This window comes from Falco cherrug, chromosome Z (genome assembly GCF_023634085.1).
Source record: "Falco cherrug isolate bFalChe1 chromosome Z, bFalChe1.pri, whole genome shotgun sequence".
Lineage (NCBI taxonomy): Eukaryota > Metazoa > Chordata > Aves > Falconiformes > Falconidae > Falco > Falco cherrug.
This window is the reverse complement of record NC_073720.1, coordinates 27,299,220-27,324,440: the sequence shown is the minus strand read 5'-3', so window position 1 is coordinate 27,324,440 and position 25,221 is coordinate 27,299,220. Positions and strand designations below refer to the sequence as shown.

At 41.1% G+C, this 25,221-nt stretch overlaps 2 protein-coding genes across 4 annotated transcripts in view; one reads left to right on the top strand and one right to left on the bottom strand.

Annotated features, from left to right (window-relative positions):
* The window catches only part of ANKRD31 (ankyrin repeat domain 31), a 75,357-nt gene extending 73,757 nt beyond the window's left edge, over positions 1–1,600 (bottom strand). For both annotated transcript variants that reach the window (XM_055698439.1, XM_055698440.1), the window contains exons 1-2: positions 1,389–1,600; positions 460–512 (exon numbers count right to left, since the gene is read on the bottom strand). In XM_055698439.1, coding sequence (XP_055554414.1) covers positions 460–512; positions 1,389–1,534 — 199 coding nt within the window. In that variant the 5' untranslated portion in view covers positions 1,535–1,600. The remainder of the gene's footprint in view (positions 1–459; positions 513–1,388) is intronic.
* Positions 1,601–3,741: 2,141 nt separating this feature from the next.
* Positions 3,742–24,402, top strand: HMGCR (3-hydroxy-3-methylglutaryl-CoA reductase). 2 transcript variants are annotated; one of them, XM_055698300.1, is made up of 20 exons: positions 3,742–3,895; positions 7,091–7,286; positions 7,665–7,776; positions 8,326–8,413; positions 8,510–8,594; positions 10,087–10,192; positions 12,809–12,915; positions 13,297–13,413; positions 13,911–14,062; positions 14,900–15,144; positions 15,279–15,451; positions 15,888–16,082; positions 16,656–16,814; positions 16,957–17,114; positions 18,151–18,256; positions 19,225–19,395; positions 21,439–21,579; positions 21,683–21,841; positions 22,162–22,316; positions 22,461–24,402. In XM_055698300.1, the coding sequence occupies exons 2-20, from the start codon at positions 7,122–7,124 to the stop codon at positions 22,513–22,515; spliced, it is 2,649 nt and encodes an 882-aa protein (XP_055554275.1). In that variant the 5' UTR covers positions 3,742–3,895; positions 7,091–7,121; the 3' UTR covers positions 22,516–24,402. The 2 variants fall into 2 exon arrangements, with proteins under 2 accessions (XP_055554275.1, XP_055554276.1); XM_055698301.1 differs by lacking the exon at positions 3,742–3,895 and adding an exon at positions 6,476–6,607.
* Positions 24,403–25,221: the final 819 nt, after the last annotated feature.

Sequence of the window (25,221 nt, the reverse complement as noted above, 5' to 3'; positions counted from 1 at the left end):
TGTATGTTAAATTTAAAAAGAAAGGATATATTAACAATATTATTTTTTAAATAACACATGCAACTATAGTTACATACTATTATCTGTATAGATTCCATTTATATGACCATTATGTGTTTTGATTCTATTTATTTTATTCTGCTGAAACACAATACACATATCTAAATAAAAAGGATATCCCTGCATCAAAGTTCAAACACTTCCCAAGCCAGGAATCCTGTTATAGTGCACATGAAGAATGGAGAAATAAAGAGCAAACCTGTTTTTCAAGTATTAAAAATGTGCTGGTCATTCTTCTAAAATATAATCTAAAACTGTGGGTCTAATGAGTGCACACGCAGTTCATTAGGCATGAACTTCATGCAACACTTAAGTTGAAATAACATGGACTCAGGCAACGGCCACAGCAATAGTTCATGGAAAAAAACAACACAGAATGAAAAAAGAATTCTGTCCTACCTTTATTAATTATTTCAGTTGTCAAAGCCATGTCCTTATAATTAAATGGCAACCTTTGCAAAATAAAATAAAATAAAATAATAACAATAGTTATAATAATAGTGATAATAATAATAATGCCATTAATCAGTTGTATGCTCTGCTTTTCAGCCCTATGAACCCAAGGACAGCTGAGGGCAGCCATCTTGAGCCTCTGCTGTGGGGACAGCACTCGCCAGGCAGTGACAAGTGCACCTCTAATGCTAACACCAACGGTGAAGGACCCCCAGGCTGTGAGGATATACCAGATACCCTGCACAGGAAAACCTTAGTCTGGGAGGTACATTACATCACCAATCTACATATTTCCAAGCCAATACCGGGCCACAAAGCTAGTACAAAGAAGTGCAGCTGCTTGGAGTTGCCATGTCTTAAAGAACACAAGAGATCATGTCATGAAAATGGAGTCAAGTTAAAGTTGTGGAGAAATAACATCAGCAGCAATTGTATTTAATAGTGTTTTCTTTATTCGCTCGGAGCTGAGGCGTTTCAATTCTACTAAAATGTTACTCAGGAGGGTCTGGAGGCCGCAGCTCGGAGCCCACGCAGGCACACAGGATAAACAGGGCCACATGCAGCGCTGAGAGCCACTGGGCCCAAGGGCACGCACAACTGCTCTGAGGGCGGGGAGAAAAAAACCCCAAAACCTAAAAACACGCGTTTGTGAAATAACCGGGGACAGCTGCTTTGCACTGCATGTCCACTGCAGGCAGGGACGGTTCCTGTGTGTGGCTGGATGGTGTTCTCCAGTGATCAAACCCACCGCTGGGCTGGGGGGGGGCGGGGGGCGGCGGGCCACCTCTCCCCGGGTCGCCTCCCTGCTCCCTGCGCCGCACCTGCCGCCGCGCTCGCACTGATACGCGCAGCTGAGAGCGGCACCGCGTTACCACCTCCTCCTAATGAGCTCCCTTTCCTCCACATCACTCTCCGTCAGGGAGCCCTCCACGATGGTCTCGTCGCTATCGCTGTCCCTGCCGCCGCCCTGCTCCCCCATGGCTGCCGCGCAGCTCCCCTCACACCAGGCGCCGGCAGCCATCTTGGGGCGGCCTGCCCCGGCGGCGCCTCGCTCCCCCGCCGGCGGCACCGACAGCCGGGGCGGGGGCTGGGGGGCGGGGCTGGGGGGCTGGGGGGCGGGGCTGGGGGGCGGGGCTGGGGGGGCGGGCCCGTCCCCGGCAGGCTCAGCCCCTCGAGCAGGGTAAGATGGGCGTGGCTGGTGGCAGAAGGGACAGGCGGGTCCCCGCCGGCGCCGCTGGGGCGGGGCGGTGGTCTGCCTGGGGTGGCGGTGCTGTCCCCACGCCGGCGGCCGCGGCCGGTGGTACCCTGTGGCTCCTCGCTGGCGTGGGGCCGCTGGTTCTGGCCGTGTCAAGCGCATCGTTCAGCAGAGCCACGAAGTGCTCTTGGCATGCGCTGACCTATGTGTCATCTGAAATCAATGCCTTTTTCTAATTCTTGCGCTTCCACGGCCACGTTTAAGCAGCTAACTTCATTTGGCGTCCTGAGCACCATGAATGGTACGTGTGTTCAAGAGCTGGAATACACTTGAGACAACCAACTATTAGTTGCCAGGATTTTCACAGTATTTGCAGTAGCACTTTCGTACATAACCCAGCAATCAGCTGTTAATCACAGCAGTGCTTTCCTCAGGCAGGCCCAATCTGCCTTAGCTTTCCTTCCGTCCCTGCAGCAGCGGGGACAGTGCTGCTCCTGTGGCCTCTATCAGTGTGAAGCCGGGCTGCAGGCAGGCCACTGCAACGGCTACAGATACAAAAACTTGATGGCCCAAAGTGTGATGTCATATACTTGCACAGACTGTAAATTCCAAATCATGATAGTGACTCCTGCTCCCAGTGAACTTGATAAAATTATCATTGTTAGTACTTGCCAAACCATATTCATCACCCACTGCTATGGAAAAAGTGTGCAAAACAGAGCAAGACACTAAAGGCCCTCTTAAATTATATATCAATTACACGTAATTGTTAAAAGTGTGTACACATTGCTGTTTTGCTTTGAATTAGTCATATCCGTGTGCAATTATAGCAATGGCTGTGCGTATTATCAAATTACTCCAGAATTCTCACTGGAAATACTTTACTCTTTCCAAGTAATGAAAGTGTGATTATCAAGAAAACATGAGTTTTAAGAAAGAATCATAGAATCATTTAGGTTGGAAAAGACCTTTGAGATCATCAAGTCCCACTGTTAAGAAGCTGGCACGGAAGATGGATGCACAGTAGTAAGTTATTAGGATTTATAAGCATCACATTGAAGATGGTAGTGTATTTACATGGTAAAAGACTGAGCTGGCATAGATGATTTCATCATTGGCCACAACCACTTTGGGTGGAGTTCTTAGGAAACGTTTTCATCAGCGTACCCTTTTCTGAGGCATCACATTAATGTTTTACAGCACAGTACCACATGGAGCTACTAGCAATACTTCTAAATGAAATGTCACACATTAAGAAGCAGTTCGGGACAAGTCAGAGCATAGATCATCCACAGAAAAATCCTTGCAGATTATGTTTGGTGTGGACTTCAACACGGTAAGTCTGCAAGCTCAGACCCAGAGACACAAAACGACCATGCAAAACTGGAGCAACATACCACGACCACGAATATACCGTCTTGCACCTGACTCAGTGCCCAAAGAGCACGAGGAGCCTCCCGTGCTTCAAGAGCAAAAAAAGTTGCGGTTCCTCTTCGCCCCAAAGCCACAAATGTAAACGTGTTGCACTTTTTTGTGAATGCCGGGGGCACCACCGCGTTTCACAAGCAGAAAAGCCGTGATTACGCTGTTTCTTAACGTCGTGGTAAAGTGCACGCAGCCGGTCCCACAGGCGCACGGCGAGGGGTAGCCTCGGCGTGAGCCGCAGGAGCACCACGACCCGGGAGGGCTCCCCGGGGCGGCCTGCCCGCACCCCGGACCGGCAGGGCCGGCGCCGCGCCAGCAGGCAGCCGGGAAGCAGCGGGGAGGCAGCGGCGAGGCAGCGGGGGCGTGCCCGGGGCGCCCGGCGCCGGCGGCGCGGCGGGAGGGCGGGGCTGCCGACCCGCGTATGGAAATGAGCCGCGTCCTGCCGCCCAATCACGACATGCGGAGAGGGGAGTGCGGCGGCCCATTGGCGGGCAGCCCATGGCGAGATGGCGTGTTCCCCGCTCCTGATCGGGTCTCGAGCCGTACGGCGTTCGCCGGCTGGTTGCCCGGGCGACGCAGCGAGTGACGCGCCGCGGGCTGGGCGTGGCGGGCCCTCGCCATTGGCTGCGCGATCGGGCGATGGCGGCGGCAGGGGTGTCGCGCCCCAGGTGTCCTTGCTCGGAGCGCAGCGGCCGGCTCAGTCCGCGGCGCGGCGGGACCCAGGAGGGCGTCGCTTGTGTGCAGCAGAGCGTCGCCGGGGCGGTGAGCGGGGACCGGCGGGGTAGGGGAGGGCGGCAGGCGCGGTGCGGGCAGCCCACCGTTGCGCCGCGTGTCCTCCGCGACCGGGGGACGGCCCGCGGCTGCTCGGAGATCGGCCGGATAACGGCGGCGCGGGGGAGGACGCCGCCGCCATCGCCGGCTCTGAGGAGCGGCGGCCGCGGGTCAGACCCGCTGTCGCGGTGCCGCCGGAGGGCGAGGGCGCGGCCGCGGCGGGCCGGCCGGTTCGCGCTGCGCCCCGGGGCGCGCTGCCGTTGCGCGGGGCTCGGCCCGCTCCGCCCGGCGGCGCTCGGGGCCTCTGCGGCCGCAGGGGGAGGCTCGGGCGGTCCCGCTGGAGGGCCGCGCCGCCCCCGTTCGCTCGGGGCCGGGGGGCTACAGCGGCGGGCCTGCGAGGGGGCCGCTGGTCTTTCCGAAAGCAAAGCCGGCCGGCCGCTGGGCCGCACGCTGTCCGAGCGAGCCCCGCGCAGGCTGCGCCCGGCCGTGTCCCGCTCGCTGCCCTCGGAGCGCTGCGGCTGCTGAGTCAGCCGGGCGGGGGCCGGTGTGCTGGTCCCGCAGCCGGTGCTGCCGGTGGGTGCTGCGAGGTTAGTGAGAGCGCTGTGACCAGACCTTGGCGTGTTCCAGCGCAGAGTCCCCCAGTTACGTACCACTTGAGACCTCTAAAGCATTACATATAACCGATCTGGTTTGCTTTTTACACACTGGTTAAGTTTTTGGAGGTGTTGCGGTTGGTTTTTTGCTTGTATTTTGCTTTGAGTCCCAGAATAGATTGTCTTATAGACTCCTGGAAATTTTTAATTGAAAACAAAGGCAAGCAGGAACTGAATAGGATTTATGAAGCATCCCTTTTGAACCACCATTTTGAAATTTAACAAAATTCTATTAATGGTGAACATTAGCTTTATGTTTGCTGTTAAGTCTTGGTAATTTTAAGCTATGAGTCACTGTAACTATACACACAGTTTAAACAGAATGAGAGATACGAGCTGATTATATGCATTGAGTTTTTTTACAGCATTCAGTAATGCAGAATCGTTGTATAAAGCCTTCGTCAATATTTTCTAGAAATAGCAACTGCATAGCAAAAAAGCGCATGCACTTCAGGCAGGTTAAATGAATGTGGTGGCTTTAAAGAACCCTTTTAGGTTAGGAGTTACTGCCACTCACTTAACCCCAAGATCAGCCGTGAGGTATCCTGTGTTTCATAGCAGCAGGTAATGATAAAACGTTGTCTAATAGTAGCTGTTATGGATAACGATTTTCATAGTTGAAGTAATGCGTTTTTCCCTTACTGATTTATGTGAAGCTGTTTTGCTTAGAAATGTGAGAAAAACACAGTATCTGAAAGGAAGATTTTGAAATCTTTCCAGCTCTACTGACAATCTGTTAATTGCTTAGATGGTAGTTCCAGCTGTCAGAACTTAGGAGCTGTTTTAGGTAGAAGTGGTAGGACTCTATATAGCCATGTAGTAAGTACTAATTCAAATTTTCCTGAAACAGGGTGGTATTGAAAAGTGTTTGTATTTTCACAGGACATTGGTATGCGTTTTCTATTTTTCGTGTTGTTTCAGAATCTTTGGCACTAAGATATTCCTCTGGCTGTGTCTTGTTTTAGTTGTCCTAATGAAGATACCTTCCATTCTGCAGAGGAAGAGCTATAATGCCACCCTGGAACAGTTTTGCAAGAACATAGATTTACAAAACTATATAGATTATATTACATAGGGAAGAACGAAGGATAATGGTGACTTTAAAAGGAGTGGTTCTCTTGTGTTTTAAAAAAGAAAAAAGCTTTCTGTCAGGAAACGAAATAATTAGTTCATAAGGAAGGCAGTCCCCTCAATGATTTTCCTGATTTTGTTCCATGAAAATCCTGCCACATTTCACTGTGGAAAGATAAATAGATTGGTGCTATTGGTGCTTGTGAGATTGAGATTGGTATTTGTAGGAAACCACGATAATGCTGCCATCTTCAGCAACACTACGCAGATAATTTGCCCTGTCTGTTAGGTTCTCCATTGTATGACAGCTTCATTTTTGATGTCCAAGCAAAAGAAATAATACTAGAAAGACTGTCTTTACAGAAGCCTTATTGGATGGATTGTTACTTTTAAGGCAATGCAAATGGAGATTTTTTTTATCCACTTTGAAGTGGCAGTGTGTAGAGAGCCCTCAGTCCTGTAGAAAAATCTTTACAGTGCCAGGCTACTATTTAAGCATCTTTTGAACTTTACAGTATAGTTATATAGCTAACATTCATCACGGAGTATTATGAACTGTTGATTTTGTGCAGTGAGAAGAGCAAAGTACTAATGTATACAAGCGAGAATTTTATGGCATCTTGTTTCTGTGCTATAAAACAATTCAACATCCGTGGTGAGCTTGTCTAAAGGTACAACAGATCAAATAGACCAGGATGTGGGGTTTGTAGCTGAAGGGTGTACAGAACATCCACATTCTCAGTTACATGAAAGAGAGATGTGAGAATTTCTGTCAAAATGTTTGTTACCTGATGAAAGCAGAGGGAATGGTGAAATCCATCAGTAACCTGGGAATTAGTTATGGGTGCAAGATGACTGTCACAGAATCAGTATGTGAGAAGGACTCATGCTTGAGATGAAGAAGGAACTGTTTCGAATGTGATTGACTTGAATCACTGGAGAATATTGAGAAGAAAGCAGAGAAGACAGTCAGAGCAAGGTAACGCTGCAATTCCTGCTGGTGAAGTTGAGCATTACCAGTAGTGGTTAGTTGGTAGTTTACATAGTTAAAATGAAGTTACTCAGTATTTTTGATGGGAAGAGTGAGTAGAAAGAAGTAAGAGAATTTAGTGAGTGCTTACACAGGTGGTAAAAACAAGATGTTGGTGTCAAAGTGGTATCAAAATTGTGTGACAGGAAGATACTGAGATGTTGAGAGTGGTGGAGACTTACTAGTAAGACCTTGAAGAAATAAGCGAGATGTGTATTAAAAAAAAGATTGAGAAGGCAAGAGCAGATACTGTACCTCAGAAGGCTAGAAATAAATGGGTTTTACATGGAAGGTTGAAAGGTAAGATTAGTCTCCCTACTCATCTTTTACTTCACTGGTTTTGGTTTCTTTTCTGAGGGATGACTTGCAGAAATTGTATCTTTTTTTTCCTGAATCTTGTACTTGCTTACATGAAATACTCCTTTGTTGCAGGTTTGCCAAGTATAGAAAAACAGTCTTGAAAATGTTGTCCAGACTCTTTCGAATGCATGGCCTTTTTGTGGCCTCTCATCCATGGGAAGTCATCGTGGGGACAGTGACTCTCACCATCTGTATGATGTCCATGAAGATGTTCACTGGGAATGATAAGATATGTGGCTGGAATTATGAATGCCCCAAACTTGAAGAAGTAAGGATTTAAATTCATGTTATAGTACATACTTTTAATCAGTAGATCCAGGTTTTTCTGTAGAGTAAGATCAGGTTGTGGTAGCAGCTATACAGAAACTGTTTTATTGCTGCCTTTTCCCATTCTTGATATTAAACCTGTATGCAAAGAGTGATGCACTACAGAAGGTCTTCATTAAATTTGACTTTCAGTTGCACAGTATCTAGTGAAAAAAAAAACCTTATAGTAACACTTTGTGAGTTTGTAAGACAGACTAGCAGTGATACTTTATTCTGAAACTTCATCTTTAGTGCAGCTTCACAACGGATTTTATTACTAAAACTTAACAAGTTACTGCTTAATGTAAAAGCTAACTCAGTTGCTTTGTATTTCAAACAGGATGTTCTGAGCAGTGACATCATCATCCTGACAATCACGCGCTGTATAGCAATCCTTTATATATATTTCCAGTTTCAGAACCTAAGGCAGCTTGGATCAAAATACATTTTAGGTACTGTGTCTGACTTTTGCATTTGCTGTATGCATTTTAATTGTGGGTTTTTTAGTATAAATTGGTAATAAACATTACTATAAATTGGTAATAAACATTAGAATTTTAATACTTTTGTACAGAACAGGGTAATTTTAATTATGTTATATAGCAGAATAAATGTTCTACATATATCAAAATGCTTTTTTTTAAGAGAGATTGTGTAGGATTATATAAACACAGGAAATGTAATTTTTGAAAGAATCGATTATTACTGTTTAAAACACTTAAAAATATGGAGTTGTTTAGGCTAGCTTTCATTTTTGCTAATAATGAATGAGAGGATTTATGGATTTTATTTCTTAGTCTTACTTTGAATGCAGTACAAATTTTAGATTTAAATAAGTTCAAAAATACCATGTACTTCAGTTTGTAACTCAACTGCTGTTAAATGCACTCTGAGACATGAGAATTGTAATTTGTTTGCTGCAGGATTGATCTAAAAGTATAGTTTTTCTTCCCCCCCCCCCCCCCCCCCCTAAATAAAAAAATTCAATTTTGTTTTTAAAGGTATTGCTGGCCTCTTCACAATCTTCTCAAGTTTTGTTTTTAGCACAGTGGTAATTCATTTCTTGGATAAAGAACTGACAGGTTTAAAGTAAGTAATGAATTGTTATTCTGGATTTCTTGCTTGAATTTTCTTTCCTGTACAATAAACCTTGAATTTTAACATATGCCTCTTTTTTTTTTTCAGTGAAGCTTTACCATTCTTCCTGCTTCTGATTGATCTGTCGAGAGCAAGTGCATTAGCCAAATTTGCACTCAGTTCCAACTCACAGGTCAGGGGGTCTGGGATTTTTGTTTGGTTGGTTTGTGGATTTTTTTTATTTTTTTCCCAGTGGATCTTTTAACTTTAATGTTCAAAGGTGAACTTCATCCTGTGGCAGGGGGTGTTGAACTAGATGACCTTTAAGGTCCCTTCCAAGCCAAACTATTCTATGATTGTATGAATAATCCGGATTAAGAGACGTACTACAAGTGAATACCTTATTGGTGATACATAAAAAGGGGCAGATTTTATCCAGATAGTCTGTTCCCTTGTTGTCAATCCAGGTCAGTGTTCAAGTGAATAATAACACCATAAAATTAGTGTGCATATTCATGTGAGCTAAGGTAATTTTATGTATGAGTACTTTACAGGTTCAGAACTTTAGAACTGGTGGTGCTTAAGGCTCAGCTAAGGAGGCTAGAGTTCCTAGACAAACTGTTCTTCCCTAGAACAGGTATTGACAGAAAAAAGTTAATTTCTAGGGCTCAGGAGCGGCATATGAAGAGACATCTAGTGTTACAGTGCTGATAATGGAAGAAGCATATTTCTAGACAAAATCTTAGCAGAACAAACATAGCATATGTGTAGACAGAAACATTCATGCTCTAATGCAATTAACACAGCACAACAGGGAGGATTGACAGGACATCTTGCTTGTCATAGATTGTAAATTTTTTCCCCTAGTATTCTAAGTTCTGCAACAAAAGTATATTTAGTATATTAAATACCATATGTTGTAATTGAGCATACTAATTGTGGCAAAATATTGTATATTACACTTTAATATATTGTATCTAGCATATATTGCACATTCTTTGTATGTATGGTATTATTATAGTGTGTTGTATATTATTTCATAATACTTGCAAGAACAGAATTTTTTACTTATTTTCAAGAAGGTATTTCACATGTAGGTTTTCCCTACAGCTTCTCTCTACCTTCCCCCAAAACCACTATCACAAAAAAACCAGCAGCAGACCCTGTAGAATTTGCCATGCTTGGCTTCTGGAGGAAATCCCTTTCCCCCACAGTGGAAAGTTTTAGTGGTTTGGTTTTTTTTGTCCTCTTTTCTGTCAGCTGAGTCTAGAGAGTTAAATAATAAAACAATAAAAGTTAGAGTACAAATATGTGGTTGCACGAACTTTTGAAATGCCATGATGTAAAAGGCTTTTATTTTATGTCTTAAAGTGTAGAATTGTTCTTCTGAATGTGCTGCAATTAAAGTCTTTGTCCACCAGTACTGTAGGAGTTTAGAATACTGATGAGCCAAAGGTATAGAAATTAATCAAAATTAAATAATCTGGTGTAAATAAAGACTTTCAGATAACTTACAGAAAATAAAGCAATTGAAGAATGTATTCTTACATAATAGTTCCATTTTCAATATATGTTTTAAAAGGCCTTATCAACATAATACTATTCAATTTACTGATCATGGTTGTGTACACTCCCTTAATTTGATTTTTGTCTTTATATTAATGTACATAAATTTTTCTTTTTAGGATGAAGTAAGAGAAAATATTTCACGTGGAATGGCAATTTTAGGCCCTACGTTTACACTGGATGCCCTTGTGGAGTGTCTTGTGATTGGTGTTGGTACTATGTCAGGTGGGTGATACCATCTAAGGGTCTGAATCTTTCCAGTTAAAAAAGACTATTTGAAAGATGTTGGGATGTTGAGAGTTTAAAGTAGTGTAGGCGCGACCCATGCGAGTGGAGTGACTTTATCTATTTACTTTTCTAATTAGCCTATATTACTAGTTTTCTCCAGATATGAATAATATGTACGTGTTAAAAACTCTGAAATACAGGTAGCAGCTTTCCTTGAGCATTGCGCAGTGGGAATGGACTTCTGTGCAGCTGCTTACATAAAATTAAGACCTTCTATCATTCCAGTCATTCCTATTAACATCATAAAGTAGCTGCTGAAATGTTCTCTTGGCATTCTTAAAAGTGAGTTACACTTTCAGTATATGCACACTTATTTTGTATTCCTGCAAAACCTGAGTATTTCTAAAAACTACTCCAAGTGAAGAAAGTTATTCTAGTTCAATTAAAAATAACTGATCTTTTGCTGTATTTTTTCCTTACTCAGTCTTTTGATCTTCATCAGTTCCTTGTGCAGTGGCAGTTGTCTTTCCTTAAAAAGAGAACAGTTAAATGTAGTTAGAAAAGGGTTTCCATGTGTAAATACTAATTTTTTTGTAAAATAAATCAAAGTTCCATAGCTAGGACTAAAGTGGGGTTTTGTTTGCATTTTTGGTTTTGTCTGTTGGTTTTTATCTCTGGAGGTTTTTTAAACTATTTTGTATGCCTTAAGGACATATTTCAGAACAACTGCTTTTCTAATTGTTTTGGACCTTTTCAGGGTAATTTTTATTAGTAAGCTGCTTTCCTGTTTCCATCTAGGGAAGAACTCATTTTGGCACAGCATATAATTAATTTTTTAAAAAAATTATTTATACTGTTTGCTCTTTCATCTTTACTAAGGCAGTTCTGTAATGCATGTGTGACATAACTAACTGACTTTTTCTGGATACCAGGCTTGTGAAAGAGTAGGTGGACTATATACCGTTTCTTACTGCCTGAGCACTTAATAGGCCACCTTTCAGAAGGGATGTCAATACATCAAATCATAGAATCATTTAGGTTGAAAGAGACCTGAGATCATCAGGTCCTACCATGAACCCAGGACTACCAAGGCCTTCACTAAACCGTGTCCCTAAGCACCACATCTATGTGTTTTTTAAACACATCTGGGGATGGTGATTCCACCACCTCCCTGCGCAGCCTCTTCCAGTGTTGACCACCCTTTCAACAAAGAAAATTTTCCTAATATCCGATCTAAACCTCCCCTGGAGTAACTTGAGGCCGTTTCCTCTTGTCCTATTGCTTGTTAGCTGGGAGAAGAGACCCACCCCCACCTGCCTACAGCCTCTCAGGCAGTTGTAGAGAGCAGCAAGATCCCCCCTGGGCCTCCTCCAGGCTGAAAACCCCCAGTTCCCTCAGCTGCTCCTCACAAGCCTTGTGCTCCAGACCCTTCCCCAGCCCCATGGCCCTTCCCCGGACACGCTGCAGCCCCTCTACGTCCCTCCTGCAGTGAGGGGCCCAAACCTGAACACAGGGTTCGAGGTGCAGCCTCACCAGTGCCCAGTGCAGGGGGACAGTCCCTTCCCTTGCCCTGCTGGCCACACTGCTCCTGACACAAGCCAGGGTGCTGCTGGCCTCCTTGGCCACCTGGGCACACTGCTGGCTCATGCCCAGCCGGCTGCCGACCAGCACCCCCAGGCAGCTTTCCAGCCGCTCAGCCCCTAATTGTTGGCTACTTGTTTTTTGCTTAGATAACTGAGAAGTTTCAAGCTTTTGGTGTGAAGCTTTAAAATCTTGGTGAACCGTAATTATTTGTATTTATGTAGAATTACACTTTGTCACAGTTTAACCCCAGCCAGTAACTTAAGTACCATGCAGCTGCTTGCTTGCTCCACCCTCACCCAGAGGTGTGGGGAGGAGAATCAGAAAGAAATGTAAAACTCAAGGGTTGAGATAAGAACAATTTCATAGGTAAAGCAAAAGCCGCACACGCAAGCAAAGCAAAACAAGGAATTCACTTCCCATGGGCAGGCAGGTGCTCGGCCATCCCCAGGAAAGCCAGGCTCCATCACATGTAACAGTTACTTGGGAAGACGGGCACCATAATGCCAGAGGTCCCCCCTTCCTCCTCCTTCCCCCATTTTATGATGTTTACAGCGTGACACCATACGGTATGGAGTATCCCTCTGGCTCGTTCAGGTCAGCTTTCCTGGATGTGCCCCCTCCCAATTTCCCGTGCCCCTCCAGCCCTCTGGCAGGCCAGGCCTGAGAAACTGAGAAGTCCTTAACTTAAACATCGCCCAGCAACAACTAAAACCATCAGTGTGCTGTCAGCGTTGTTCTCACACCAAATCCAAAACACAGCGCTGCACCAGCTACTAAGAATTAACTCTATCCCAGGTGAAACCAGGGCAGTTTTCTGTAATTACCATACCATGAATACATATTGTGCTTAGAATAACCTAATACAGAATGACTAGGGCATAACATGCTTGGTTTTTATTAATCTAGACAGTTCTCTATATAATCTGCAATGTGAGTTTAATGGCTTCTTTCTTACTTCTGCAGCACATCAAGTATGTAGAAGGCCTATTGCATATTCAAATGTAAAAAATTTCTTCTTTTTCTATGCAGGTGTACGACAACTTGAAATTATGTGCTGCTTCGGCTGTATGTCTGTTCTTGCCAACTACTTTGTCTTCATGACCTTCTTTCCAGCTTGTGTGTCCTTGGTACTAGAGGTAAGACCAACTTCAAGACAACATCAAGCTTAGTATTTGGATCCTGCACTTGCAGGCTATTCATTTCTTCATGGAGTTACATGCAGCATATTTGTCTTCCTGATGAGCATGTTTGCCTTCCTGAGTTATGGTGGCTCAGCTGGTGACAGTAACTGGCTAATGCTGGTGTAAATCCATCACACTGACAGAGTAATTGAACTATACTGTAAATTATTTGCTCTCCAGAGTTTTTCACTAATGCAGACTGACAGTAGATTGTGGGTTAACTCTTCTGTTGGTTGTTTCTTAACGATCAAATAAAAATACCACTTGAAGCTCACTGGTTTGTTTTTCTAATATGTACTAAATAGGACCTGTTCTTAAATTTTGTTATTTTTGCAGCTTTCGAGAGAGAGCCGCGAAGGGCGCCCTATATGGCAGCTTAGCCATTTTGCTCGTGTTCTGGAAGAAGAAGAAAATAAACCAAATCCTGTAACACAGAGGGTCAAAATGATTATGGTTTGTGGCTCTTTTTTTTGCTTGTACTTTTGCAATTAGTAAGGTGTCCTGGTGCAATGCATCAAGCTTCTGTTTTCTATAGACTTGTATTCTGCATCCCATTAGTCTTGTTTGTTGTGGTAGTTGTTAATAATGTCCTCTGTATCTATACCTAAAGCCTTCCTGTGTGTGCCATTTCTGTGCCAAACACTCAGGGTTTTTCCATGTGACTAACTCCCTTATTCTTACCCTGACAGTACCCTCAGCTTCCTTTGCTTTATTACTTTAGTAAGAGGAAGGACGTGGTATGACAGGCCCAAAGCTGTGAGTGTTACAAAAGGCCATTGATAAGGGGTGTGGAAAATCGGCCTTTAGACTTTTAAGGCATGGGAAACCAAAAAAAACTAAACCCCAAAGAAATAAAAAAGAAAATTTTTAATTTTTGTAGGTTAGATTACAACAACCTAGTTACAGTTGAAAAATTAATATTTGTTTGTTGTTTTGTGTTTTTAATACAGTCGCTGGGTTTGGTTCTTGTTCATGCCCACAGCCGTTGGATAGCAGAACCAGCTGCTCAGAACAGTACTGTAGAAAATTCAGTGGGATTGGATGAGAATGCACCGAAGAGAATTGAACCGAATGTTTCATTATGGCAGTTCTACCTTTCCCGGTAGGCAACTTCACAGAATAGAAGTTTCCTTGATTAGTGTGTGTTCTCCAGTACTGCCAAGCTGTGGTCCTAGGGTACAACGCTTGTTAACTTGCAGATATGACCACTGTAGGATTTCTTGGAACTGGAGATGACATTTCATAAGAAATATTTTGATACAATGCCATTTGTCCAATCTCCTTGAAGTAATCAAGAGCATGATCAGGAGACAGTTGTCCTGTGTGCATCAAAACACTGTCTTTTCCCAGTAGCACTGACACCTTTCAGAGTGCACTGGAAAATAAATTTTCTGACTGCACTGGAGTATTTATGCAGAGTTTCTGACTGTTCAGACAGAAGTGCAAAAGCCGTGTCACTATTGCTTTACCTTCAGCTTAACTGAAGTTAGGAGCACCTGTATTTCCTTACTACTATTGAAAACTCAGAGCTGTCAGTTTTAGAGGTTTTTTCCCCCCCTCTCTTAGAAGTTTGGCTTGGATCATAGTAGTCATTATTGGTAGAGGATGATAATTGAAACTTCCTGATTTGTCATTGGGAAGTAGGTGTGTAATCAATTTGATCAGTCGTTAGTGACTACTTTAAAGTCATTTTTATTATTGGGGCTGCTTTTTAGCCAAGATTTAGTAACTGTTTAATGACACCTGAAAATTCTTATGTTAGAGTATTTCTTTACCCTGACACAGCATACTTGAATGACCTGGTAGAAGATGTCTTTTGACTGGAATTCCTGCCAAATATATAAATTATGCTGCAACTATTGCCCTTTCTAAAGCAAAGGGATGTCAGAATGCTGTTACAAACAACATATTGTATAGACCATGTATTTGTCTTTTTCAGAATGGCCAGTATGGATATTGAACAAGTAATCACTCTTGGATTAGCCCTTCTCCTTGCTGTCAAATATATTTTCTTTGAGCAAGCAGAGACTGAATCCACACTGTCACTGAAGAATCCCATAACATCGCCAGTGATGGTCCAGAAAAAAGTCCCTGAGAATTGTTGCCGGAAGCAGTCTGGACTTCTGAAAAACAACCAGAAATCTAACACAGTAGAAGAGGCTTTAGTTCCCAAAGATGGAAATGGTAATTTTTAGAATTTTATTGAACATATTCCTAGTATTTGGAACAAATAGTGAAATCTGAGTTAGCATGTTGTATTTGGAATCAGAACTTAAGCACTTTGTAAACCAAGTTTCATTTTAATTGCCTTTATGCAGCGGAAGTCATAAAACCTGTATTAGCAGAGTCATCAACCAAGGCTACATTTGTAGTTGGCAGTTGCAACGCTGTGGATACTTTTTCATTTTTTAATGGAAGAGAGGAAGAAATCGAGTTACCTAAGGAACCACGTTCTATTGAGGAGTGTGTTCGTATACTTGGAAATGCAGAGGTATGGGAAAAAGAACTTTTTTTTTTTAACCTCTGCTGCAGCATCTGATTTAAGAATTTTTACAGTTCATTTTCCAATTTTTAAATGATCCTATTGATTATATGTTATTCTTCAGAAAATTATATGGCTTCAGTAACTTGGGTAGTGGGTCAGGACTAAAACAAAACCCTTTAGAAGTCACTTCTCCGCCAGGCAGTCAGGGTGGGGAGCAGCTTCATCATTAATGACATACCATAGTCGTTGAAGCTTCATCATGTATGCATACAAGATTTTGATCATATGCTGACCTACTATAAAACCTGACGTTAGCAGTTGGTTCATGTAGATGTACTCTGGTAATGTCAAAGTCAAGTCATTACCCTTTGTTATTTGGAAATTTAAAAGGATTTTTACCAAGGGAATCTGTATTTTCCCTCCCTACTCTTTACATTTCCAGAAAGGAGCAAAATTCCTTACTGATGCTGAGGTTATCAGCCTTGTTAATGCTAAGCGTATTCCTGCATACAAACTGGAAACTCTGATGGAAACACAGGAGCGAGGTGTGTCCATTCGCAGACAGATGTTATCTGAGAAACTTCCTGAACCTTCATCTTTGCAATATCTTCCATATAGGAATTATAATTATTCTTTGGTAAGTAAAAGGCAGACAGGTGAAATTCACTGTAAAACCATGTTCCAAATACATGAAGTAGATGCTCAGTGATGCATATGAATTAACAGTGAGCTTGGTCAAAACTGATGTAGCAGGGGGGGAAAAAAAAAAGAAAAAAAAAGGCAAACATAAGCCACTACCTTCCTAGGGAGGTTTGCCTAAACTTAGAATAAGGTAGTTGCATACTCCTAACAAAGTATGCAACTGCCTTATCTCAAAAATGTACAATTCTGAGCAGCAGAATGATAACATTACCTTGAGCTCAAGTTAAAATGGAAGTTAATTTAAAATTCATGTAACAGTATTAGGATTTTTTTAATAGTGTTTAAGACTTAGTAAGATCTAATACGTCTGCCAAATACTAGATTGAGCGGCATTAGCTGTTGATAGCTGTAGCTGTTACCTTTTGAGGTGGGAATTGGTTGCTTTGTGGGTAGGGTTGTGGGGGTTTTGCTGAGATACCTTGTAGTTACAGGCATAGTATGTAACATGCTGTACCATACCGCTGTTAGTGTAACCTCAGTGATACCTTTTGTATTTTTTTTTTGTAAGGTTATGGGAGCTTGCTGTGAAAACGTGATTGGATATATGCCTATTCCTGTAGGTGTAGCAGGACCACTGTTTTTGGATAACAAAGAATTTCAGGTGCCAATGGCAACAACAGAGGGATGTCTTGTAGCAAGCACAAACAGAGGGTGTAGAGCAATATGTGTAAGTATTACTCGACAGGCTTGAAAAACTTCCGGTATTGTAAAACATATTTGGGGTGATAAAAGGCATGTTTTTGATATCCTAAAAACTAACACTCACTTTCAGTAATCTTACTTTGTTTCCTTTCTGCTTTGATTTTTAGCTTGGTGGAGGAGCAAGTAGCCGCATTCTGGCAGATGGGATGACTCGAGGACCTGTTGTAAGGCTGCCCACTGCTTGCCATGCTGCAGAAGTGAAAGTTTGGCTTGAAAGCCCCGAAGGCTTTAAAATAATGAAGGAAGCTTTTGACAGCACGAGTAGGTTAGTACAATGGCTATTCCAGCCTTATTCCCTGACATAAGACTTCTGTGGATGATAGAAAGCTCCTGGGTTTTTGTGGTGTACTGCAGTACAGGAAATTACATCTTAATTTTGGCTGTCCTGCATAGTGTGAATCTAAGAGAACAGAACTCACTTTGTCTGTGTGCCAAGGCCAGTAATAAACATTTTCTAATGATAAGTGGTAAACAACTGTATCTTAGCAACAAATACATTCATACTGCATAATACTTAATACATTATTTATTTTCTCTAAGTATTTAAAACAAACATAAAATCTTACTTGGATTTTTAGTAGTTACAATGCAAAAAGTAATTCAGTGTTTGGAACCTAGCCTTTCAGATTATATTACTAATGTTAATAATTAATTTATGAGGTTCCAGAGAATACAGGATAAAGTAATGCTAGAACTGAAAAGCTAGAAAATGTAAAGCAGTATTAAGAATAAGTCTACTTTTCAAGCCCTAGAGTTTTTTTTAAGACTTACAATTACCTGCTTTCTTTAGGAAAGTTCAAAGAGACAATTCCTTACTAGTTTTGTTCCAGCCAAAGTTTTGTCAGCCAAGGACATGCGTGTATTTCGGCCAGAATCAACTTACGGTGCTATTTGCAGTTTGTTTGACTTGTGGAGCTTGCACTGTTGAGGATAGCATGGGTTTTGCCTTGCTGTAAACTGACATAAGAATTTCCAAAGGCCTCATTTTTAGTTTATATCTGGTAGTCAGATGTTTTAGGTAACACAGATTAATTACATGTATGTTAGCTCAGGGCATTTTATGTCATGAAGTTCAAAGACAGAAAACATGAGACAGTGAACACTTTTACAGTGAAGATTTTTGAGGTGTTCACTCAGAGCTATGTGCATAGTAGCTGAAGGCTTTTTTTCTGTGCTGAGGGAGGAGGAAACAGTGTCGTTAACAACACTATCTGCAATGAGTTACTGAAATTTTGCTACTTAAAACTAACTTAATCTTTTCCCTTGAGGCTTATAAGTAATAGTTAAGCTTTTTCTTGCAGGTTTGCCCGCCTACAAAAACTTCTCATCAGTTTGGCTGGTCGTAACCTTTATATCCGTTTTCAGTCTGGAACAGGAGATGCAATGGGAATGAATATGATTTCAAAAGTAAGACCACTCCCCTTAAGACTTTTTAATAAATGTGTATTTCTTTTAAAAATAGATAATAGCTTATCAACCTGTGACTACCTGGCATGTGAAGCCAGAAAGATAAGACATAGCGCTGATTGAAGTGCTATAAAATAATAAATGAGTTTGACCTAGTCAAGTGTAAACAAGAATAGGATGAGAAAGAAAAAAAGTAACTTTGTATCTGGATATTTTTTATTGTTGTTATTTAAAGAAAGTATTCTTGATAATATGGAAGTTAAGCTGGTCACTCTGTTGCTTTGGGCCAAAGATTTTGTCCAGCAGCAGTTAATCTGTTACTGTGTGGATCACTTCCTTGAAAATTAGGAATTAGATTAGGAATCTGGTCAATGGCAGCAGAAGAGTGTTCTCTAGTTTCATTTGTTTGTTTTCATGCAAACACATGGAAGAACTGGAGAGACATGATCCATAGATTCTTGGAACACCTTGTGCTGTTTGAAACTAATGCCCTTTGCCTATTCTCTATAAAATTTAAGTCTATCAGAACCATTACATAAGTGGGTCTGGTGATAGGTAGTAAATATAGAAGACTTTTGGTGTGACTTCCTAGTGTACAGAAGATCTTTCCACTGCATCCAAAATGAATTAATTTCATGTCTGTAGTGTTTGACTTAGTTCATGTTGTATCTTCAGTACAGTAACCATATGCCCATGCACTTAGAATGTGTATAGAGAATCCATATGTACTGGGAAGAACCAATTATTGCCCATGTAATTCCCCAAATGGTTAGAAAAACTCTAGTGATAATAGGGTGGGTGGGGGTTTCTGCTGTTTCAGATTCCTTCCTGAAATTACGTTCTTTTCTTGAGCTGTAACTGAAAATCTGATTAGACTTAATCTAATCTTGCTGTTCCACTGTCCTTGAGTAGCTTGTTTTGCAACCATAATGATACACCTAGCCTTTCAATTGTTTCTTTTCTAACAGGGTACTGAAAAAGCACTGGCAAGGTTGAGTGAAGAGTTTCCTGATCTCCAAGTAATAGCTATTAGTGGTAACTATTGTACAGACAAAAAACCTGCTGCTATAAACTGGATAGAAGGAAGAGGGAAGTCTGTTGTCTGTGAAGCAGTCATTCCAGCCAAGGTTGTTAGAGAAGTAAGTGTCTGCTTGTTTTTACTTGTTTATAAAAACGCATACATTTTACAAAATCAATAACTATCTCACATTATAAATGTTAACTGTAAGCCGTTTTCCACGTGAGTATAATTCTTACATGTGTTGTCAGAACTGCTGTAGGATAAGCCATTTTTGCTGAGAGAATAAATATTTTTTTCCTTTCATGGTCTCTTCTGTGACATAATGTGCATATATTTAATGATGCATATCTAGTTGAAGGTATGAGCATTTCCACTTTTTACCTTTGAAAAATTATGCCACAGTCTGACAGATTTTTACATGTGGGGTTTTGCCTGTCATTAAGCCCAGTCTTGATCATTTCACTCATTTGTTGTCTCTCACGCAAACCTGGCATTCTCTTCAAAGTTTATATTTACTACAATGAAAACAGATAATCGGGTGCTTCACTTAATTCCAAAGCTGCCTTAGCATCTTGCCTGACGAAGGGTAACCCTTGTGAACAGTGCCAGTCACAGCCTCTGTCAAACTTGTCCTACATCATCAGAGCTATCTTAGAATCTCTTCTACCTGAGCTCAGAAGACTGCCTGTGTGTCAGACAAATCTATTGCTTGTCCCGTGGTTGCCAGCACTGGCCATGAGAAGCAATATCCGGGGAGGAATTTACTACGCCATACTCAGCACAGTCTTCCGTCAACTTGTTCAACGTTTTTGGAATTGCTGCTTTTGTATTCAATGCATTTTTTTGTTTATTTTCCCCCAGTAATTTGTCCAGTCTCTTTTGTGAAACTACGTAAACTTATATCACTAGAATTCCAGGCAGAATTCCACAGTGTAGCTGCACCTTGTATGAGAACTACCTCCTCCTCCTTGATTCCATTTGATGCCCTAGTTTTGTACTGGAATAGATACTTAAGGCTCTTACCTTCTGCTGCTCAAGATCTTGTGGTTATAACACAGCCCTTCCACCTTGCCAGCCATTCACAGTTCCAGATTGAAAAGTACTAGTTTCTCTCTGAGGAATGAGTAAAAACATTCTAAGCATGTCTTTGAACATCAGTATCTCTAGATCTTTTTCAGTTCTAAAATTTCTGGGTACAGAATTCAGAGTGTGTGTGCAGGCTGGATTTGTACATTGACATAATTTATGTCTTCTGGGTTTGCTTCCTAGTGGTTTCCTAATTTTCATATTGTTGGCATTTTTACAGTTGATTCAGTGGCAATATCTAATTAGCTACGAGATTGCATTCCAGAGTAGTAATGGGGAGCCAGTCAGTTTGTAATGGGCATGGATAGTTTTTAGGTAAATTTGTGATGTTTTTCCCCAATACCCAGCCATGTACATCACTACATTCACTTACATCGAACTCTAATACATAAACTATATTTTTGTCAGTGTTGTAGACTTTGTGCAGATCTCTGTCATCAGTTGCTATTCCTGCTACACTGGAATATCTTGAATTTTACTCACAGTACTCTCTTTTTGCTCTCTTTGATCATTTTTATACTAAATTCAGTGTACATCTTATATCTGAAGGTTTCAAAATACACTTAGTATCGTATAAATGTGCCATTTGATTTGATATTACTGTGTACAGTGTTTACGTAACAGTGTAGCACTGTGGTTTGTATTTGAACTCTTCAGTTTAGCTCTGTATTCTTATGCAGAGCAAAACTGAGGAGGGTTTAGTGTCCAGAGCAACTTGGGAGGATTGTTGCTATCATGTCACGGTGAATTAGTGGGATATTTCTGTCAAGTTGATTTTGTTTGCTTCATTCTGAAGATAAGTGAGAATTTGAAATGGAGAAGGTAGCTGGTAAGCTTTTCTTAAAGGCCTGTGCAAGTCCAACCCTTTGCACTGACTTTTCCATTGTTACTTCGATAACGCAGCCTGCATTTGAAAAGGCTCATTTTGAACAAAAATAAAAGTAGGTATCTAGGACAACGGTTGCTTCCACATGGAATTTGACTCAAACAAGGGGCAAGAGCTTATTAACCATAAATAGTGCGTTTCTACTCCTGCGTAAGGAATGGTGTAATAAAAGTGTATCACTTTGTCTAGGTATTGAAGACAACTACAGAAGATATTGTTGAAGTCAATATAAATAAAAATTTGGTGGGTTCTGCGATGGCTGGTAGCATAGGTGGCTACAATGCACATGCAGCAAACATTGTGACAGCTATCTACATAGCCTGTGGTCAGGTAGGTTTGTTTTCCCCCAGTTCAGGTTTTCTTTAGTGCAGTAATTCTTAACCACACAGTTAAGTATTTTGTTTGTGCTTTGTTTTGCCTTCCTAATCTGAAGGATGCTGCGCAGAATGTAGGCAGCTCTAACTGCATCACTTTGATGGAGCGAACTGGTTCCACCAACGAAGACCTGTACATCAGCTGCACAATGCCTTCTATAGAAATAGGAACTGTTGGCGGAGGCACCAACTTGCTCCCACAGCAGGCGTGTTTGCAGGTATAGATCAGAAAGTTTAAAGCAACTTAGCTTCTTAAATCAAAGCTCACTTTCGTGTTGTGTATATTGAGTCTGAGTAATGTGCGAATGGGCCTTCTTGAAACTCAGTGGTTTTGGTATGAAAATTTAAGAATAATCTAATGAATTGTTTTCATGTATCTAGTTCCTGTATCTAGTTCCTAAAGCTTAAGATCTTTAATATTAAAAAGAGACTTAAAACTAGTTGATGTGATATCATTTGGAATGACTTACTTTAATACTAGAGCTAGCATAAATTTACGTAGATTTCGTAGTATAATAATGCATATTTTTCTCTCCAGATGTTAGGGGTTCAAGGTGCAAGCCAAGATAACCCTGGTGAAAACGCCCGTCAACTTGCTAAAATTGTTTGTGCTACAGTGATGGCAGGGGAATTATCACTAATGGCAGCTCTGGCAGCTGGGCATCTAGTCAAAAGCCACATGATCCACAACAGGTAAGAAATGGAAAAATTCTTATCTTTCTCTGCTATTTTGCCTTTCTTCCAAGTACGAGATTCAATAATAGTTACATGAATAATTGCAACATAAATAGTGCTGTAACATTTTATATAATGTAGTTATCTTACTGTTTTTATTAGGTCAAAAATAAACCTACAAGATCTTCAAGGAACCTGCACTAAGAAGGCAGCTTGAATACTAAAATGGCTTTGCAATGAAGAATTGTTGTAGCAACTGACAGGGTGCACAGGGGAAAAAAGACCTCTGTGAAGTTTAGAATGAAAATCACCTTCAACTCAATTTATGTAAGATGAACTGAGAGATCAGCAGACTTGTGTGAGACTACTTACGCCTTTGACCTTCTTCAGTGGTTAGAGATGACTTCGTGGGAGAAGTCCTGTCACATGCCTTGAACATGGCTTTGGAATTCTTACTCTTACACATCTTATAAAGGGTCCGTTTTATGGTTTTACAGGTTGAGATTCTTTTGACTACTAAGCTCCTGGTAACCACAAAGCTGAGAAGTGAGTAATGTACTTTGCAGAATTAAAAAAAATAGGTCTAAACTTGGCTTGAATGCACTGATCCTTGCCTTCTTTATGTTACAGTTAGACAAGCATGTTTTTTAAAGTGATGGCAAGCCTAATCACTTTCCATGAATCCCCAGTTTTAATTTTGTTCACATACAAAATTTAGGTCTTGGGCTACAAGACAGTTCTGTTGAATCCTATTAGTTTATAGAAACCTCTGTCTATATATAGTACTTAATTTGCTGCTGCTTCAGCTAAGCAGCATTCTATGTTTTAACTCCACAGTTTAGGTTATTCCTTCATGGAAAACTTGTGACCTATAAAGTTCTGAACTGTTAAATGTAATCTTTATTGAAGTAGGGAAAATGGCATCTTCAACTGTTTTGTGATTTTGTTCAGGTAGAAAAAACAGACTTTAAAACTGGTGATGCCAAAATCAGTCATGTCAGACACATTTTTAAGCAAATGCAGTTTCTCAAACTTTTTTTGATAGGAGTGCATTCAAACAACAGGAGTCAAGAACAGATGTTTACACTTCTTTGAAAATAAGTCTCTTAAGGTACAGTGTGTTTGTATATTCCTTCGTTTTCTTTCTTTCTTTTTTTCAAGTGTTTGACACTTACTCCATAGGAACAGGTGTATACCCACTGTTTTTGCTGAGATAAAATGAAGTCAGAAGATCACACTGTTCTTTAACATTAGGGGTTTTTTTTAATGTTTTGATTCCTTTAAAACTTTCTTTTTGAGGGGGGGAGTATTTATTTTAGGAAGAAATCTTACCATTTTTTTCAATGAACTGTACTAATTAAGGGAATTCAGTGAAATGACATGTTAATGCAACAAGCAGGTTTTGTATCAAAATATTGTACTTGGACCAGTGAAGCAGTCTCAGGTGTTCTTAATGTAAAACAGAAAACCCAGGTTTACTCTGGTTTGAATTACCTTTGGGGAATATTGCTAAATGCATTGTGCTGCCTAGTTAATCACAGGAAGAAAATTATTAATATGCTTGATGATAAGGGGATATTTTTGTTTGGTTTGGGGTTTTTTGTGTTTTGGGGGGTGAATCAGTGGACTGGACTGGCATTCTTGCAGGAGTGCAGTGGCATTCCTAAATAGGTGACTAGCAGAGGTGCTCTTCTAATGTGCAAATTTGATATAAATCATGATGGTTTGTTTTGTAGTACATCAGCACATTAATATTATTGTAATGAGCTCATAAAGCTAATGTGCAAGCATGAAGACATACTACATGCTAGATATGATATGATAGCATGTAAATATGAAATATCATGAATGTTTATCTTCCTGCAGTATTGTTGCTAATAGCTACCATTTTATTTAAGGAAAGCTGGAACTACTTTGTTTCTATGTTCATTCAGTGATCTTATTTAAAGTAACACTGTTCTGGCAATAAATTGTGGTTCAGTGTTCATTCTGGTGGATTTGACTGACATTCTGTGTTGCAGAATTAACATTTTGTATTATTACTAAATTGTGTACATTTTGGTACAGAACTACTTTTTCAGTTTCAGTAAAACAATGGAAAACATACTGGCTTAATTGTGATATTTTAAGCTTACTTCATGACTTAGTGACATGTATTAGTAGACAAAATATGAGGGTTAAGGAAAATATCACTGGCATACAGTACTAAACTAGTGGGGCTATGACACCAGGACTTGTCACCTCGTTCGCAGAAGCCTGTACTCATTTACTGTCGTTGAAGCTGAATTGCACAGTTTGCCCAAGTGAGAGAACTAATTGGCTGCAGCATTAGCAATACTTTCAGCTGGGGCTTAATTTTCCGTTCTTCCTCACTTGTAATTCAGCTCCCATGCTTGGTCTTGTAATGTCCATCAGTCTGTAATCGGACATACAACGTAGTGCTGAGAAGACTGAACGAGAATGCAGACTACCAGTTTTATACTAGAAGCAGAGGTTACTGTATCAAATGCACTAGGAGGTTTAGAGATCTGAAGCACTCGTTTCCCTGCATACACTACAGTAGTGTACTTCAACATCCCTGCAAAATTTGTGTAGCTAGACTGTTTCAGTACAGGAAACAGTCATGTACTGTTTGTTTTGCATCCTTGGCAAATGCAAACCAGCTGTCTGGACTGAAGTTTCTAGACCTGCTGCAACCTAAATGCTGTACTATTACAATTGATACAGTTTTCCAAATGTTTTAAAACCCTAGTAAAAATAGTGTATTTAGTAACTACTTTGCTTCTTTCTTTACCTAGATCACCTCCTTTCTTTCTGTGTCCTGAATCTGCTTTACCCCTGCTGCACACCAGCCCCCTTCCTGCTGTCTGACGTGGAAGTGTCAAGAGCTGTGAAGCTTCGGAAGTGCTGCAGCTCCAGCTGT

What these genes read in the sequence shown, in the direction of transcription:
- HMGCR (XM_055698300.1), top strand. Translation starts at nt 7,122, where the DNA reads ATGTTGTCCAGACTCTTTCGAATGCATGGCCTTTTTGTGGCCTCTCAT. An exon ending in AAAGAACTGACAGGTTTAAA is followed by an intron (nt 8,414 to 8,509) that starts GTAAGTAATGAA and finishes TTTTTTTTTCAG; the next exon opens with TGAAGCTTTACCATTCTTCC. An exon ending in GTGTGTCCTTGGTACTAGAG is followed by an intron (nt 12,916 to 13,296) that starts GTAAGACCAACT and finishes TTATTTTTGCAG; the next exon opens with CTTTCGAGAGAGAGCCGCGA.